The sequence below is a fragment of the Lissotriton vulgaris genome, chromosome 6 (assembly GCF_964263255.1).
Source record: "Lissotriton vulgaris chromosome 6, aLisVul1.2, whole genome shotgun sequence".
In the NCBI taxonomy this organism is placed as follows: domain Eukaryota; kingdom Metazoa; phylum Chordata; class Amphibia; order Caudata; family Salamandridae; genus Lissotriton; species Lissotriton vulgaris.
Window position 1 is genome coordinate 1,224,028,127 of NC_141694.1, and position 16,819 is coordinate 1,224,044,945.

The 16,819-nt window shown below is 45.8% G+C and overlaps 1 protein-coding gene across 1 annotated transcript in view; it reads right to left on the bottom strand.

Annotated features, from left to right (window-relative positions):
• Positions 1-16,819, bottom strand: part of LOC147708652 (uncharacterized) — a 334,370-nt gene that overhangs the window by 113,958 nt on the left and 203,593 nt on the right. The window contains exon 14 of the mRNA XM_086925378.1: positions 4,815-4,886. Coding sequence (XP_086781504.1) covers positions 4,815-4,886 — 72 coding nt within the window. The remainder of the gene's footprint in view (positions 1-4,814; positions 4,887-16,819) is intronic.

Sequence of the window (16,819 nt, forward strand, 5' to 3'; positions counted from 1 at the left end):
AAACTAAATGAGCTGATTGGAGCTGCAAGTGGGGTAACAGAGTTTAAATAGAGTGGGGTGAGCCCTGAGGGACCCCACAGGGCAAAGAGAAGGTTGATGAGTTAAAATCACTGTGAGAGATCTTTCTGGATACGGTCAGCCAGAAAAGAGGTGATGAACTTGAATGCATTGTCTTTGATCCTAATTGATTCAAGGTGATCAATTAAAAGAGTGATTAACCTTATCATATGCGACTAAAAGATCCAAGAGGACCAGAGCCGCATTTACTCCACTAGGTATCATCTGCCTGATTTCTTCCGTGGCTGTAATCAACACCAGTTCAGTACTATGATGACTACGAAATCCGAACTGTGTGGTATCAAGACTCTTTGTTTTGTCTAAAAAGCAGTTAATTCCTGGTTGACGATTTTGTTAACCAATTTGGCAGGTAAAGGTAATTGAGTAATTGGTCGATAATTGTTGGGGTCAGCAGTATCTTAGATTTTTTTTTAATAATGGAAGGATAGGCCCTATCTTCCAGTCTATTGGAAAATATCCTGCTTCAAAGAGGTTGTTTAACATGGCCATGAGGTATGGGCTATCACCCCTGGAACCAAGGGAAGTATCTTGGCCGGATATGGGTCCTGTGGTGAGCCCAATATAACCTGCATCAGTGTCTTTTGTGTCTGATCTACCGTAAGAGGCCCAAAATGGGATAGGGTACTGACATTATGCGTGTCCTTCACCGGTCTGTTGTTTAAATTGACATTTTGACTGTTATCTAGAAAAGACCCATAGAGAGATTTAACTTTGTCTTGGAAGTGAAGTGCTAGTTTGTTACAGAATTGTTGATTAATATTAGGATTCTTTGGATCTGGAAGTTTTTTAACTGTTGAGAATAATTCCTTAGAGGAGTTCACAGTTCCTTCTATTTTTGCTTCAAATAATTTCTTTTTCTCAATTAGAATCATTTTTTTGTAGATCTGTAAATTTATTTTATATGTCTCTTTATCTTCTGGTTTATACTCAAGTCTCCATTTATGTTCTGATCGATTACTTTCCTGCTATTTCCATCTAAGATCACCGGTAAACCAGGGTTCAGAGGGATTCGTTTTATGGCTATGAAGGTTCTTTGTTGGAGCTAACTGAGTTAGTGATAAGTCCAGCCATTGATGGTAGGCTGACCAATGGAGTTTAATGAATAAGAGATTAACTAAACTGACCAGCATCAATAGTACTCCATAGGCGTCGAGTAGAACCTCCAATTTGTGGGCATTATTTTTCTGCCTCAGATAGGCCATTTAGCTCAAACATGCTCTTCTTATGGTCAGCCCATGTTAAGGGAAGGGAAGATGTCCAGATGAGCTGTGGATTGTCCATGACAATGCCATCAGGAAGATGCCCAGCTTTGTGAGAGGAGCCCTGGACAATTTGTGTTAGACCTGCACCATCCATATTAACCATTAAGTTCAGAGACTCTGAATCAAACAGGTTTTCCATATGGAAAGTAAAATCGCCTAGAATAGTAAAATCTTTAGCGTCAGCTTTTAATTCTAGGAGGCTACCACTGGATTTTGTAAAGGCTATTCTAGACCCAGGCGGTCGATAAATGAGAAGTCCATTAAAAGAATAGTGACCATTAAGTTACATTTTAGAATGTGTAGATTCACAGAGTGACATATTAGGAAGGATATTGAAAATAGTTTTTAAATGATCTCTGGATATGATTGGAAGCCCTCCGCCCTTTTTTAGTGGGCGGTCATGTCTAAATATTCTGAACCCCACGGGTAATACCAATATTAGGTCTTGTCAAATGATGAATCTGCCCAGGTTTCAGTGATAAAGGCCAGATCAATATTCTGACTCTCCATGAAGACTGCGAAATCTAGTGCATGCTTAACAAGCAATCTGGTATTGATAAGGGTACAACTACAACTTATTTTAAATTGTTTAGAGGCTGCCTCAGGCAATTTAGTAGAAGCCAAAGAGGTACAAAGAAAGTTAGTGAGGAAGAAATCGCAAACCAAGCATTTTGAGCCATTTGTGCAGCAGCAAGGGTCTAACTAAAGACCCAGGCAATGCCCACATAAGGCGTTGATAAAAAAAAACAGGGAATCCCTAGAATAGGAAATAGGTCCCTTAATTTCTGAGGGTAAATTAACAGGGGGCTGCGGCTGAGTGCAGTCCGAGCTTGGGTGGGCGCAGATGGGCTTACCTACGGCGCGCCAGCAGCGCGCCAGCAGCACGCCAGCAGCGCACCTGGTCCTGCATCTGCTTTAGAAGCCCCCAGGTATGGAAAATATACGAATGCTAGACCGTCACCCACCCAAAATAGCTGCCAGCAAACGAACAAAGAGAAGAGAAAAAGGAACTCTCTCTGTAGACACTGAAGAACACGCGGCGAACCAGAGAGTCAGGCTGAAAATATAGGAGGTAAGATGATCCCTAGTTGCAGTGGGCGCGAGTATCAAGAGCAACAATCAACCCCCAATCATAGTTTTAAAAAGTTAAAAAGTGCACAGGAATGAAATTACTTTACAAATATTTAAGCGTGAAAGAAAAAAAAAGTGAAAGCATGTCTTACTAGTGTCTTTTAGTGACAAATAAGGCTCGCTAAAGAAAGGTTAGTCTCCTCCTCTTTTGTTGGGGGGCTGTGTAGGAAAGATCCCCTTTTTGCATGGGTGCCCCCCACTTTTTGCCTGATGTTTGATGCTTCTTGACTAAGTATGCCTTGGGCTCCTGCTAATCACGTACGCAGGACCGGTGTTCTTTCCCCAAAACGGAACCTTTGCTCCCTCATTGGCACTCTTCTTGACTTCGGTCATAGGCCTGCACTCTCCCCGCAGCTCCTGCTCTTCGTCGCTGCCTGCGGAGCCCCCGGCCCTGTGTGTTCGAGTCTGCTGCCTAAGAGGTTTTGTGATCATGGTCTAATTGTGTTTACTTGTTGCTTATCTGTTTCCGCCACTCTCCAGCATGTGTCTTTGTTTTATCTAAATTTTGTTTTATTGTTAATTATTCTGTACCCCTCCTCATCTGTGCCTGCTCCCTCGCGCTTCCCCTGTTCCCGTCACTGCTGCCCTGACCCCGCCCCTCTACCAGTGCCTGTTCTCCCGCCTCCCAGCTGAGCCTCCCTCCCCCATATAATGCAGACCACTGCGCGAGCAGCACTCTGGCACGTTAAAGGCACGCCTAAGGCAATCCCATCTGCGCCTGTCCACGCCTGGACTGCGCCAAGCACCAGACCCCCTGGCCCTCACGAGGGCCACAACACCCGACGACGCTACAACGTCGTCTTCCTCCACGGACTCAACACTCACCGATCATCAAACTGCCTTTCTTTTGAGTTGGGTATCCTTCTGTTCAAAAGACATTTTTTGAAAACTTCCCTGAAAAATAATGAAGCCCACAAAAAAGATTTTATTTGATGAGTCGACATCGCGTCTGGGGAATGTCTGAGGTAGTGAGCTACAGAAGCTCACTTAATCCCATGTCAGATGTTCTCTTGCACCTGAATGTGTATTCAGAATTTGTGAAGTTAAAACAGTTACTAAAGTCTTCTGAATATGATAATGTAAGAGTTTTCAAAAGTCTACAGACTAGATTCGCACTGCATGGTGTGTGCATGTGTTTTTTTCCCTAAAATGTCTCTAGCATTCCTCTAAAACCTTGGCGACAGATTATGTATCTTGCAGGATTCCACAAGCCCCTTGATTGACTGGGCCTAAGTCAGCAGAGCTGGAGGAGGTTTCTTATGTACCAAAGAATATTTATCATGCATTAAAAGTTACTCTGGCAGAGTAGTTCCCTTTATTATGGCAGCTTTGGGTGCTAAGCTTCAACAATGCAATCTTGATCCTCGACCTTCCTACCAATCTAGTCTGTGACACATTTCTGGTCTGTCAATACCATGACCTGGTCTTATCTTTAAGGAGTACAAAGATTAAAATGAAGTCAGTAGATCATGGTAAGAGTGATGAAAGAGTTTGGTGCCTCTGGCAGAGGGCATTGAATTAACTGCAGATATTTCTGAAAACGTTGTATTCCAAATCTTGTATCATAAAAGGGATCATAATTCTCCTAGACTTCTTTTTAAAATATATGAAAAGGACACCATACTTCTACTTGTGAATGACATTAAGATGGGTGATGCCATTAAATATGCATTTACAAAGCCGGGGAAAGTCTTTTTTACTTTTGCACAGTGGAAATTTGTAAAAGCCATCAGTCTGGGTCTACTTCATTAAGAGAAAGTTTGCTTTCATGTGGTGATGAGATAAACAGTTTCAAAGGTTTGCATGGAATTTATAATTTATCCAGAAGATCCTGGTGTCTTTTATATTGAGAGTGTGAATGGCTAGTTCAGCTGGTAATGTTGGAATCAAAAAAGAAAGAAACAGCAGTGATTCACATAAAATCTTCCTCATACATTTTGGCTATGTGCATATGGTAGTATTGCATAAACTACTTGAGAAATATACATTGTAAACAGTCATCTATTTAAAGAACCAATTAGTAGCCTTTATTAACCTTGATGAAACAGCATTCATTTGAAGTAAACAAACCTTTGAAACGTTATTGTCAAAACTCAAAGAACATAATAATGTAATCACTGTTGGGTAAAATCCATTGAAGGGTGAGGCAGTAAGATGAGACAATGTATGATAGAGCAGATTGTTTAGTCAGTTATAAAGAGGGACAGGTGGCAAGAAATGACTTTTTTTTCACTACGTATTCATAAAAACCAAAGGATAAAATGTTCTGAGGCAAAGGAAATACTCAAACACACGGTGAAGGAAATGCCCAAACAAATGGTGGCCTTTGGTGCCCCTTCTTACCCTTTCGCCAGAATAAGGTAGGAGGCTTCGGCTCTCTCTAATTATTGTGTCTGCCGGGAACCACTGTGGTTGCTGTAAAGGTAAAAATTGCTTTAGGCAAAACATACTTTAAGGCCCACTTTCACTTTCCACACCAAACTCCACCTCCAAGACTACAATGAAAGACTCTCATCAAACTTTTCAGTGGCACCCAAGTTTAAGTAGGACCATGATCACACACAGTTTGTTGCCAGCAACCTTGTTTCTAGTAAATCATGCGAAGTAGGAGATGACAAAATTATTTTGCTGTAAAGTCATATCTTTAGCCATGGTACCCTTAAGGGTTTAAAGGCTTTAAAGATCTCCAGTGTCAGAGCAGTGTATTTGGCTAGTTTGCCTATAGACATTCCATGAGTACAAATAGACTGTAGGAAGTATTTTTCTGGCAGACAAATAATGCACGCAAATATGTTTAAAGAGAAATAACAGCAAGGATGCATGTTCACCTTGTTAGGATGTAAGGGAGTGGACAAGTTCACACACAATGGAAAGAGGTGGATCCTAGAAAAATATACTAATTCAAAACAACAAACGTAAACTTATAAGATTAATGAAAGTTACATAATTATTCAGAGAAAGGTGAGGATTATCGTTACATGTGCAAGTGATGTTTTCCTAAACATCAGCCTGCCTTGGTACTACACTGATACATCCTTATTATTTTTTCTAATTGCATTCTGATCTCACTGCCCATAGGCATGTGTTCACTAATGATGAAGAGTGTCCTGAGAGTGCTCATCTAGAGCTGGTTGTAAGGTATTATCCACTATTGCCAACTGAAAAGTGTGTTATGATTAGTTAATACCATCTGCTCAGAGCATATCCCATTAATTGACTACCATGTATGTGAGGGGATATGACAAGAAGAACAGGCAATTAAGAGCTTTTACTACTGAGCATGTGGAGAATACATCTATTAACACCCTATAGGAAGGCTAAAAAAGCCAATTGCAACTGCTGGCTTCCAGACCTTCATTGAACCTGGAACACAGGCAAATAAGAATACTTAGTGTGATCATTCTACTGCCTTGGACTAGCTGAGCCAGTTTCACGATTCCAGAGATCATTCTAATAAGTATAGTAATCAAAAAATGGCCATACTTTGGAACAATAGCTGAATATGAAAATCTTGAGAATTTGATACCACGCATAGAAAATATATTTTTGGTAAGTTTAATATCTAAGAACTCTCTTTCACTGATTATACTAAGGAATAAAAACAACCAACATTCATACAGGGTGCACAAAAAGCTCTACTTCTAAATTAGCTAGACATAGATTCCCTTCAAATGTGTTGCCATGAACAACAGGCATTCACTCAATTCTGCATCTCCTCATCAACCAATCAGTAGATTTGTATAGCACTTCTTGTCCCACATGAAGGTATACAGGCGATGACAGGGTCCAGTTGATTAGCCAAACATCTAGGTCTTCCGGGACTTTCAGAACTCTGGAAGAGATGGGGATGTACGGAGATAAAGGGGTAGGTCATTCCATGTTTTTGTTGCTAGGTAGAAGGAACGACCTCTGCATCTGCTATGTCAGATGCGGGGGGTGAAGGTTAGAGATGGAAGTGGAGCGGAGATGTATGGTGGGCTGATGTAAGTGCAGTCGATGGTTGAAGTAGGCGTACCGCAGTTATGTAGACCATGTATGCGTGGGCCAGGAGCTTTTCTGTACAGGGAGACACATTCATTTCCCTGAGGTAGGGTGTGAGAAGTTGGCCTTGTATATGATGATCACTATTCTAGTGAGCACCGTGCACCAGTCCAAACGACCCTTATGGTGATTGGTTGTAAGTCAACCTTATAGACCAGCTATCCTAGTGGTAGCATGGACAAAAGCAGTCTTAGGCTAAACTCAAGAGGGCATGTGAAGCCAGCTGTTTTACTATAAGCAATCCCTTCAAATACCAAATGAAAGGACACCACACAAGTTATATATTACAAAATATATGTATTTATTTTTAGAATAATCCCCTATACTCGTTATGAGCACAGAAGTACAAGCGTTAAACAAAGAACACAGTATAACATACAATAAGCTGCACAATTATGGATAGGCCAGGTAACCACTCAAACCATATATTAAGAAAGTGGTATAAGTACCACGTCATGAACAATGAACAGGCCTAGGGCCTTGGGAATCGCTGGGCCTACACTGGACTAATGAAGGTTAGGACATAGGAGGCCCACAGGATGCGGGTGCAGTGTCTATAGGCAACCGTGTTTACCATACAAGTCAATAGTGCGTAAAAATCAGAAAGTGCTAGGTTTCAGAGACTTCTGACTGGACTAGAACTTAGCCACTTAAAACTAGGACACTAGAGGTGTAAACCACTATAGGAACACCAGAGTTATATTGTTACCTCACCCACAGGAAGCGGGTGCATAGGTGCCAAAGTGTGTCAGGTTTCGTCGTGAAGTTCTATGGAGCCTGGGGGAAAAGATGCTGCAGGCGGCCAATAGAGAAGAGTCCGGTTGGATACAAGGGTGGATCGAAGATGAAGAGTACCTGAAAGCAGAGGGGACAGAGTCTAGGTCACTAGCCAGTGACCAGGATGGAACCAGGACGGAACCAGGCAATGTCGGGTTGCGATCAAGTGCTGTCGAGTAGTTTGTCTCCGCTGCCACGTGGACCAGGAAGGATCGAGGATGACCAGCTGGTGAACACAAGCTGCCCAACAAAGGCTCTTACTGTCGGTGGTGTCAGTTCTCAAATCGGAGTCACCAAGCCTTGGCAAAGGCAACCCACACAGGACTCGAAGATGTCTTCTTGATCGGACTGGGAAGGTCAGATAAATGGCTCCTTTTCAGGGAAGCTGGGGCCAGTCTGGAGCAACCAGACCAGCAGTGTAGTTTTGATGGTTCGTCATCACAGAGGCCACTAGCTAACGGGCAAGCGACCGGACAACGCGTCAAGCAGGAAAAGTGCAAAAGGGCCCCAAGCAGCACTCGGAGAGTGTGGAGAGGTGATCTTTGGAGCACAGGCTGCTCGGGGCTGGGGCTTCTCAAACCCCAAAGCACAGCATCGAGGGAGCCTCGGGGGCTGCACAGGAAGCACTTTGTTGACTTTTCAAGATGGCCGGTCCCACGTCTCATGTCGCCTCCACTGGTCTAAGCCTTGCTAGGACTGTGGATCGGGCTGTTGGAAGTCTGGGAGTCCAGGTCTTGTCTGTCTCTGTCGTTTGAGCTCCGGTGGGAGCAACGGCAAAGGAAGTCTCGATGCGCTGATGGTACCTGCTTGCACAGGGTGGCCACTCCTTGACCACAAGGGAGATTCTTCAGTCTTCTACGTTGAGTAGGATGTCGAAGGGTCCAGAGTTTTGTTTCAAAGTTTCAGTCAGGATGATCTAATTTGCATTGGCACAGCTCCTACCTTTATTCCGAATCAAGGGGCTGGATCACCTGCTAGGTCCCTCCTATGGGTGGGACCCAGGAAGGGGGTGGTTACACCCCTTTCCCTTTGTCCATTTTCGCGCCAGAGCTGGGGCTGGAGTGCCCCAGCACCGGTTTGAACTGGACTATGCATGGGACGCCTTGTGTGCCCCAGGCAGTGTCTAGTTTCCTTCAGCCCTCCCTGCCCCAATCCACTATCTCCTGTCTGGGGTGGTGTAACACCTCCCTGTGACAGGATACCATTTGTCCAGGTCTCCTCTGCCGGAGTTTCGGTCAGCAGCAGGAGGCCAGACTTGTGTCTGTGGCAGCAGCATCCATTTTGTGATGCTGAGGCTCTGGTTAGATTTAACCGCGTTTAAGTAAAGTAACATGTCTTCTCCCCTGAGAAGGGTGGAATGCTACTCCCGTTGCCAGAACTGGCGAGGGGGTAGAATTCCAAAGTGTATGACACCTTACACGACATGTTTTGATAAAGCCAAACCAAAGTTAGCAAGTAACCGCGAGGATTACAATGCACTTAAGAGAATATGGTATGGCAATATCCAAGAACAGCTAAGGGAGTTGGTCCCGAAAGCTGCAGACAGGCTCAGCTCATGCTAGAGCACCATCTCACATAAAACCAAGCACTCTGCCTCCAGGATTGTTAAGGCCTGCCATAGGAGTGACTTTTAGGTGTATATGTGTCCGGATATAGGTATATTAAAGCTAAGCAATGGGTGATTACACCACCTTGCCCCAGCTGAGTGAACTGCCAGTTGTGTCAGATTGGATAGCCAGCCAGGGGTTGCAAAAGATATGCTTCAGCCCCTGGTAGGCCTTGGATACACCTATGCCCCGGGTACCTATAGTACACTGTACAGGGGCTGATAAGGTGATCCAATACCCAATTGGTTATGTACCTAAAGTACATGGTTGTGAATTTAGAGAGAGAACAGCAGGCTGTGGGTCTAATTAGCAGGCCCACAGCCACATTAAGTCGAAAACCAGTGAAGCAAAAAGCAAAAAATGGGGTGACCATAGGAAAGCAGACCCTACTCTCCTACATAGGGGGTGATGTGAATTAGTTTAGGGAGTTCCAGGGGGAGTCTGGCTGCTGTGTTCTTTATTGTCTGTGGTGATTCGTAGACGTGGTCAGTGGGGGTCTGAGTTAAGAGGGCCACCAAGATGCGTCCAAGGGAGCGCTTTTGTTTCTGAAGTGCAGTACCTCTGTCTTGTCTGTGTTGAGTTTCAGGCAGTTGTCCCTAATCCAGTTGGCAACATCTGTATTGCAGATGATTTTCTTTGGTTCGAAGGTGAGGGTAGATTGACTTTTTGCATTCTTCTGGTGAGGAGAGGCGATCTATCTGAGAGCAGCTCCTTGGATGTCTCTGTTGTGCAGCCTTGTGATGAGTGTGGGGCGGGAGCCATATCAAAGGCTGCAAAGAGGTCTATGAGGATCAGAGCCACAGTCTCTCCGCAGTCGTGTAGGTCTTGGATGTCAACAGTAGCTGCCATGAGGACTGCCTTGGTGTTGTGGTTGCTGCGGAATCCAGATTGAGAGGAATCGAGTAGGGGGTTCTGTTCCAGTTGTGAGGAGAGTTATTGGTTGATGACTTTTTCTAATACTTTGACCGGGAATGGAAGCAGGGAGATCAGTTGTCAGTTCTGGAATTCACTGGGATCTGCTTTTGGTTTCTTTAGTAGGGGGTTGACTTTTGCGTGTTTCCAGTCTTTGAGGCAGGTGGCTGTTGCTATTGAGATGTTGAGCAAGGCAATGAGAAGGTGGCTGATTTCATTACAAGACCGGATGCTACCATTATGTAATAACCTTTTTTTGAAGCCCCAACATTCAGCCCTTTAAAGAACAATAATACCTCATAAAGCAATAGAATGTCCAGACAATATGCATTTCCAGAGTCATCATCCTCTTTTATTCGCTGCTTCATTACAGATAAGTACTGATGTGTTTTGTCCTTGGTAGGTCGCTCCCCACACCGCACAGCACCGCCTGTGCACCCTTGCCTTAGCCCAGCTACTGCTGTCTGGGATTCGAGCCCTTCCCTGCTCTTGCCCCTGTTTCTGGTATTTTTATTTTCATTGTAAATTGTATTTTTTGTCAGCTCACTGTGTGTTTTTGCCCTTGTGCCACCTTCCCAGCTGTGCCATTACTGTGTCCCTTTTCCTTTCGATATCCCTGCCGTTCTTCTCCCCAGTTCCTGCCGCTACGTCCCCTGCGGCCCGCCCCCCTGCTCTCCCATTCGCCCGCTCCCACCTCTCAGTTGCTCCTCCCTCCCACCTCTCCTTCTTATGGCAGCCGCGTGCAACGGGCATGCCGCTGGCGCGCCAAAGGCAAGCCCTTCTGCGCCCATCCACGCCTGGACCGCGCCCAGCACCAGAACCCCTGGCCCCCACGAGTCCCAACACCGCTACAACGCCAACCCCATCCATGCACTCAACACCGGACAAGAACTCACATACTGCCTGGCCACCCCAAAGCGCATCTAAGGACCCTTTTCCTGCCAGAACTGCAGCTTCACCAGCACAAGACCCGTCAACCCACCCACCAGGAAGGAACCCAACTACCTCAGATGCATTCTTCTCAACACTCGCACCGCCCGCAAACACGCCGTTGTACTCTGGGACCTTCTCGACTCAAGCTCCCCAGACGTCACCTTCCTGACGGAGACCTGGCTGAACCCCTCCTCGGCACCCGACATCGCTATAGCCATCCCAGAAGGCTATACAATCTCCCACAGGAACACCCTCAGAGTCTCGACCAGCACCGACAACATCCTCAACATCGCCGAACACCTCCACTTCCAGATCCACACCGACCACAACACCACCCTCAGAGGAACCCTCATCTACAGACCCCATGGACCCCGACCACAGTTCAGCGACTCCATCGCCAACTTCATCAGCTCACACCTGCTCGCCTCCATGGACTACATCCTCCTTGAGGACGTGAACTTCTACCTCGAGAACAACAACAACAACTCCTCCACCCTGATCGACAACCTAGCCAACCTTGGACTCAGACAACTTATCACTACACCCACTCACTCCACCGGCAACGCGCTTGACCCCAACTTCTCCACAAGCCCCCACATCTCCTTCAACCACACCACCAAACTCCACTGGACCGACCATCGCTGCATCCACTTCACCTTCCGGACACCCACCACGCACCACCGCACCCAACTGATGCCTCGCCGCTGCTAGTACAAAGACACCGAAGACCAGCTAACCACCACCCTGCCCAAAGCCCACCCACCGACCCCACCGACGCCGATATCGCCGCCCACAATCTCAAACAGTGGATCGACGACTGAGCCATCAGCCTCGCCCCGGTCAAGAAATCCTCCAACAGTCACAACAGCAAGAAAGCCAGCTGGTTCACTGAAGACCTCCAAGCAAACCTGCCGAAAGCTGGAGACGAAGTGGTTCCGTGAACAAACAACAGACAGCTACGCAGTCCACAAGAACGCCACCTGCAGACACCATCACCTCACCAGATCTGCCAAAAGGGCTTCCTTCAAAGACCGCCTAGACAACAATGCACATAACAGAAAAGGCTCTTCAACATCGTGAAGGAACTCTCCAACCCCAGCTCCAACACCAACGACATCCCACCTTCGCAAAACGTGTGCGACTCGCTCGCCACCTTCTTCCATCGCAAGATCGCTGACATCCATGACAGCTTCAACACCATGACCGCCACGACAACCACTGAGACCGCGCCCCCACGACTACAATTCGCACCAATTGCCTTCTCTCCTGGACCAACATCAACAACGACGACACCATCAAGATCATGAACACTGTCCACTCCAGATGTCCGTCAGACCCATGCCCACACCACATCTTCAACAAAGCCAGCACCGCCATCGCACCCCACCTCCGGAATTCCATCAACATATCCTTCGAGACAGCAACCACGGCCCTCATCCTCCTGGACCTGTCAGCCACCTTCGACACGGTCTGCCACCGCACACTACGAACATGCCTCCATGATGCTGGGATCCAAGATAAGGCCCTGGACCGGACCACCTCCTTCCTCTCCAGTAGAACACAGAGTGCCGCCTCCCCCCCTTTCGGCTCCAAAGCCACTGAGATCATCTGCGGCGTACCCCAGGGCTCATCCCTCTTTCCTACGCTGTTCAACATCTACATGGCACCGCTCGCCCACGTCATCCGACTGCACGACCTCAACATCATCTCCAACCCTGACGACACCCAGCTGATCCTCTCCATCACCAAGGACCCCCACACCGCCAAAACCAACCTCCACGAAGGAATGAGGGCCGTTGCGGAATAGATGAGGTACAGCCGACTGAAGCTGAATTCGGACAAGACGTAGGTCCTCATCCTCGGATCCACCCCTTCAGCCTGGAACGACTCCTGGTGGCCAACCACATTGGGAACAGCTCCAACACCCACCGCCATGCACGCAACCTGGGGGTCATCCTCGACTCCACCCTCTCCATGACCAAGCCGGTCAATGCATGCTTCACAAGGTCTACAAGTGGATCCCCACTGAAACGAGAAGAACGGTCACCCTAGCCCTCATCAGCAGCAGGTTGGACTACGGAAACGCCCTCTACGCAGGAGCCTCAGCAAAACTCCTGAAACGGCTCCAACGCATCCAGAAAGCCTCTGCACGCCTGGTCCTCGGCATTCCTCGCCTCAGCCACATCACATCCCACCTGAGAGACCTGCACTGGCTACCTGTCAACAAGAAGATAACCTTCAAGCTCCTCACCCACACACACAAGGCACTTCACAACACCGGACCAGCATACCTCAACAGCCGACTCAGCTTCTACACCACCAGCTCCTCTCCGCTGACCTCGCCCTCGCCACAGTCCCCCACATCCGAAGAGCGACCTCAGGTGGCAAATCATTCTCCCACCTTGCCGTCAAGACCTGGAACACCCTACCCACCCACCTACGGCAGACCCAAGACCTGCTGATCTTCAGAAGACTCCTCAAGACCTGGCTTTTCAAGCAGTAGCAGCATTTCCCTCCCCCTGCGTCTTGAGACCCTCACGGGTAAGTAGTGGGCTTTACAAATGCCATTATTGATTGATTGTTGCTATGTATTGATTGCTGTTAAAGATCATATCTAGTCTTTAGTCATAGCTTGGGACTCCCCTTCCAATTTATAGTTTAGCCTGGTAAGATTTTAGGGAATTTAGTTTAACCACTGTGTAATATTGTGTCAATAGTTGTTTGACTTGTGTCAATACCTGCTTGAAAGACCGCTGGTCATTTGGCTGAGTATATTTGTGTAACACGAGGGCCCAGCATGCAACATCCGGCCTCTTGGTCCCTGATCGGCTTCTTCACCAATAGCCAGACTGCTTCTAATTCAGTGCCGGTTTTCGAGCTCTAACACCACTTGCTCCTCAGTGCGATCACTGGCCCACAGCAATCTCACACCTTCACTTTCCCCTGCTTTGGGAAGGGGGCAATTGCAGAAGCTTCATGTCTGTGATCAGGTAAGTATTTGAATGTAAAAGATGACTAGAAAACCTCAATTGGAGATTTCAGGCAGGTTGCCTGGCAGTGTTGGTGGAGGCCAAGTGCAACTCTTACAACCTACGATCTAAGCTATTCTGGACTGGGAGGGTCCAACAACCTAGAACAAAGTCAAGGCATTCCTTGGCTTGACTGTGTATTATAGGAGGTTTGTTAAGGGGTATGGATTCATTTTGGCACCCCTAACAGAACTCACCTCCTAGAAAATTTCCCAGAAAGTAAACTCGACGGTTAGCTGTCAAAAGACTTTTGACACCCTGAAAGAGGCAATGTGCTCAGCACCAATTCTCAAAGCTCTAGGCTACACCAAGCAGTTCATTGTGCCGACTGATGCTTCTGAGCTAGGGATAGGAGCAGTTCTATCTCAGACCAATGATGATGGCCAACACCAGCCTGTTACTTTTATTAGCAGGAGGTTTACTCATCAAGGCGAGCTTTGAAGTGTCATTGAGAGGGAGGCCTATGCTCTGGTTTAGTACCTAAAGAAGTTGAGACCATCCTGTTTGGATCACACTTCACAGTTCAAACTGACCACAGACCTCTCAAACGACTAATGCAAATGAAAGATGAGAATCCCAAACGTTTGAGGTAGTCCATCTTCCTACAGGGAACAGACTTTACAGTTGAACACTGACCTGGGACTGCCCATTCCAATGCAGATAGACTTTCCAGGTTCTTCCACTTATGAAATTAAAATGAAATTTATAAAGCGCCACAATCACCTAGGGGTATCTAGGCGCTAGCAGACATGGACAGGCTAAAAATCTGGAAGATATCAAAATTATTTCCTAAATAGCCAAGTTTTTATATTCTGCCTGAATGCCAGTGGATCTGTCTTAAATGTTAGTTTAGTCGGGAGTGAGTTCCACAACCTTACTGTGCATGAGATGAATCTGCTACCATCCCTGTTGGCTTTTTTAAATTTGTGGATTACAAGGTTTCTACTGGCAGATGAGCATAGGGAGCGTGCTGGGATATGGCGTTGAAAACGCTGTATCAAATATTGAGGGCCAACACCTTGTTGTGACTTGAAGGCAATACAGAGTGTCTCAAACTCGATTGGTTTACCTATTAGGAGCCATTCTAATTGGATTAAAGCTTTAGATGTGGATTTATATTCCAGGATGCCTAGCAGTAATCGTGCTGCGGCATTCTGCAGCATTTGTAACTTATGTAAAAATTGATTTTGAATAATATTAAAAAGCTTGTTGCAGTAGTCTACTTTGGATGAAATAAGAGTCGTAACAAACACTTTCCTTAGAGTTTTCAAAATGAAAAAAGACGAGGAAGTAATGTGATTTATTTGTCCCTCAAAAGATAGCTAAATTTCAATAATTACTCCAAGGTTTTTTACTTTACCACTGGGGATCGGTAGATTCCCCAGTTCCTGGGGCTACCCCGGTGTTTGACGAAAAAGAGGGGTTATTACCAAACAACAGGATCCCAGTCTTTGAGGAATTTAATGTTAGGCGGTTTCTGCTCATCCACTTCCCGATATGAAGCATACAGTTGTGAAACTGAACTGCTGTGGCTTCAGGATTATCAGTGACATATACAACAATCTGTGTGTCATCTGCATACAAAACCAAAGAGAAAACAAATGAGATGATTGGAGCTGCAAGTGGGGTAACATAGAGTTTAAATAGAGTGGGGCTCAGGGGTGAGCCCTGAGGGACCCCACAGGGCAAAGAGAAGGTTGATGAGTTAAAATCACCGTGAGAGACTGTCTGGATACGGTCAGCCAGAAAAGAAGTGATGAACTTGAATGCATTGTCTTTGATCCTAATTGATTCAAGGTGATCAATTAAAAGAGTGATTAACCTTATTATATGTGGCTGAAAGATCCAAGAGGAGCAGAGCCGCATTTACTCCACTATGTATCATCTGCCTGATTTCTTCTGTGGCTGTAATCAACACCAGTTCAGTACTATGATGACTACGAAATCCGAACTGTGTGGTATCAAGACTCTTTGTTTTGTCTAAAAAGGCAGTTAATTCCTGGTTGAGTTTTTTTTAACCAATTTGGCAGGTAAAGGTAATCGAGTAATTGGTCGATAATTGTTGGGGTCAGCAGTATCTAAGATGTTTTTTTCAATAATGAAAGAATAGACCCTATCTTCCAGTCTATTGGAAAATATCCTGCTTCAAAGAGGTTGTTTAACATGACCGTGAGGTGTGGGCTATCACCCCTGGGCCGGATATGGGTCCTGTGGTGAGCCCAATTTAATCTGCATCAGTGTCTTTTGTGTCTGATCCACCGTCAGAGGCCCAAAATGGGATAGGGTACTGACATTATGCATGTCCTTCACCGGTCTGTTGTTTAAATTGACAGTTTGACTATTATCTAGAAAAGACCCATAGAGAGATTTAACTTTGTCTTGGAAGTGAAGTGCTAGTTTGTTACAGAAATGTTAATTAATATTAGGATTTATTGGATCTGGAAGTGTTTTAACTGTTGAGAATAATTCCTTAGAGGAGTTCACAGTTCTTTCTATTTTTGCTTCAAAGAATTTCTTTTTCTCAATTAGAATGATTTTTTTGTAGATCTGTACATTTATTTTATATGTCTCTTTATCTTCTGGTTTATACTCAAGTCTCCATTTATGTTCTGGTCGATTACTTTCCTGCTTTTTGCATCTAAGATCACGGTAAACCAGGGTTCAGAAAGATTAGTTTTATGGCTATGAAAGTTCTTTGCTGGAGCTAACTGAGTTAGTGATACGTCCAGCCATTGATGGTAGGCTGACCAATGGAGTTTAATGAATAAGAGATTAACTAAACTGACCAGCCTCAATAGTACTCCATAGGTGTCGAGTAGAACTTCCAATGTGTGGGCATTACTTTTCTGCCTCAGATAGGCCATTTAGCTCAAACATGCTCACCTTATGGTCAGCCTATGTCAAGGGAAGGGAAACTGTCCAGATGAGCTGTGGATTGTCCATGACAATGCCATCAGGAAGATGCCCAGCTTTGTGTGAGGAGCCCTGGACAATTTGTGTTAGACCTGCACCATTCATATTAACCATTAAGTTCAGAGACTCTGAATCA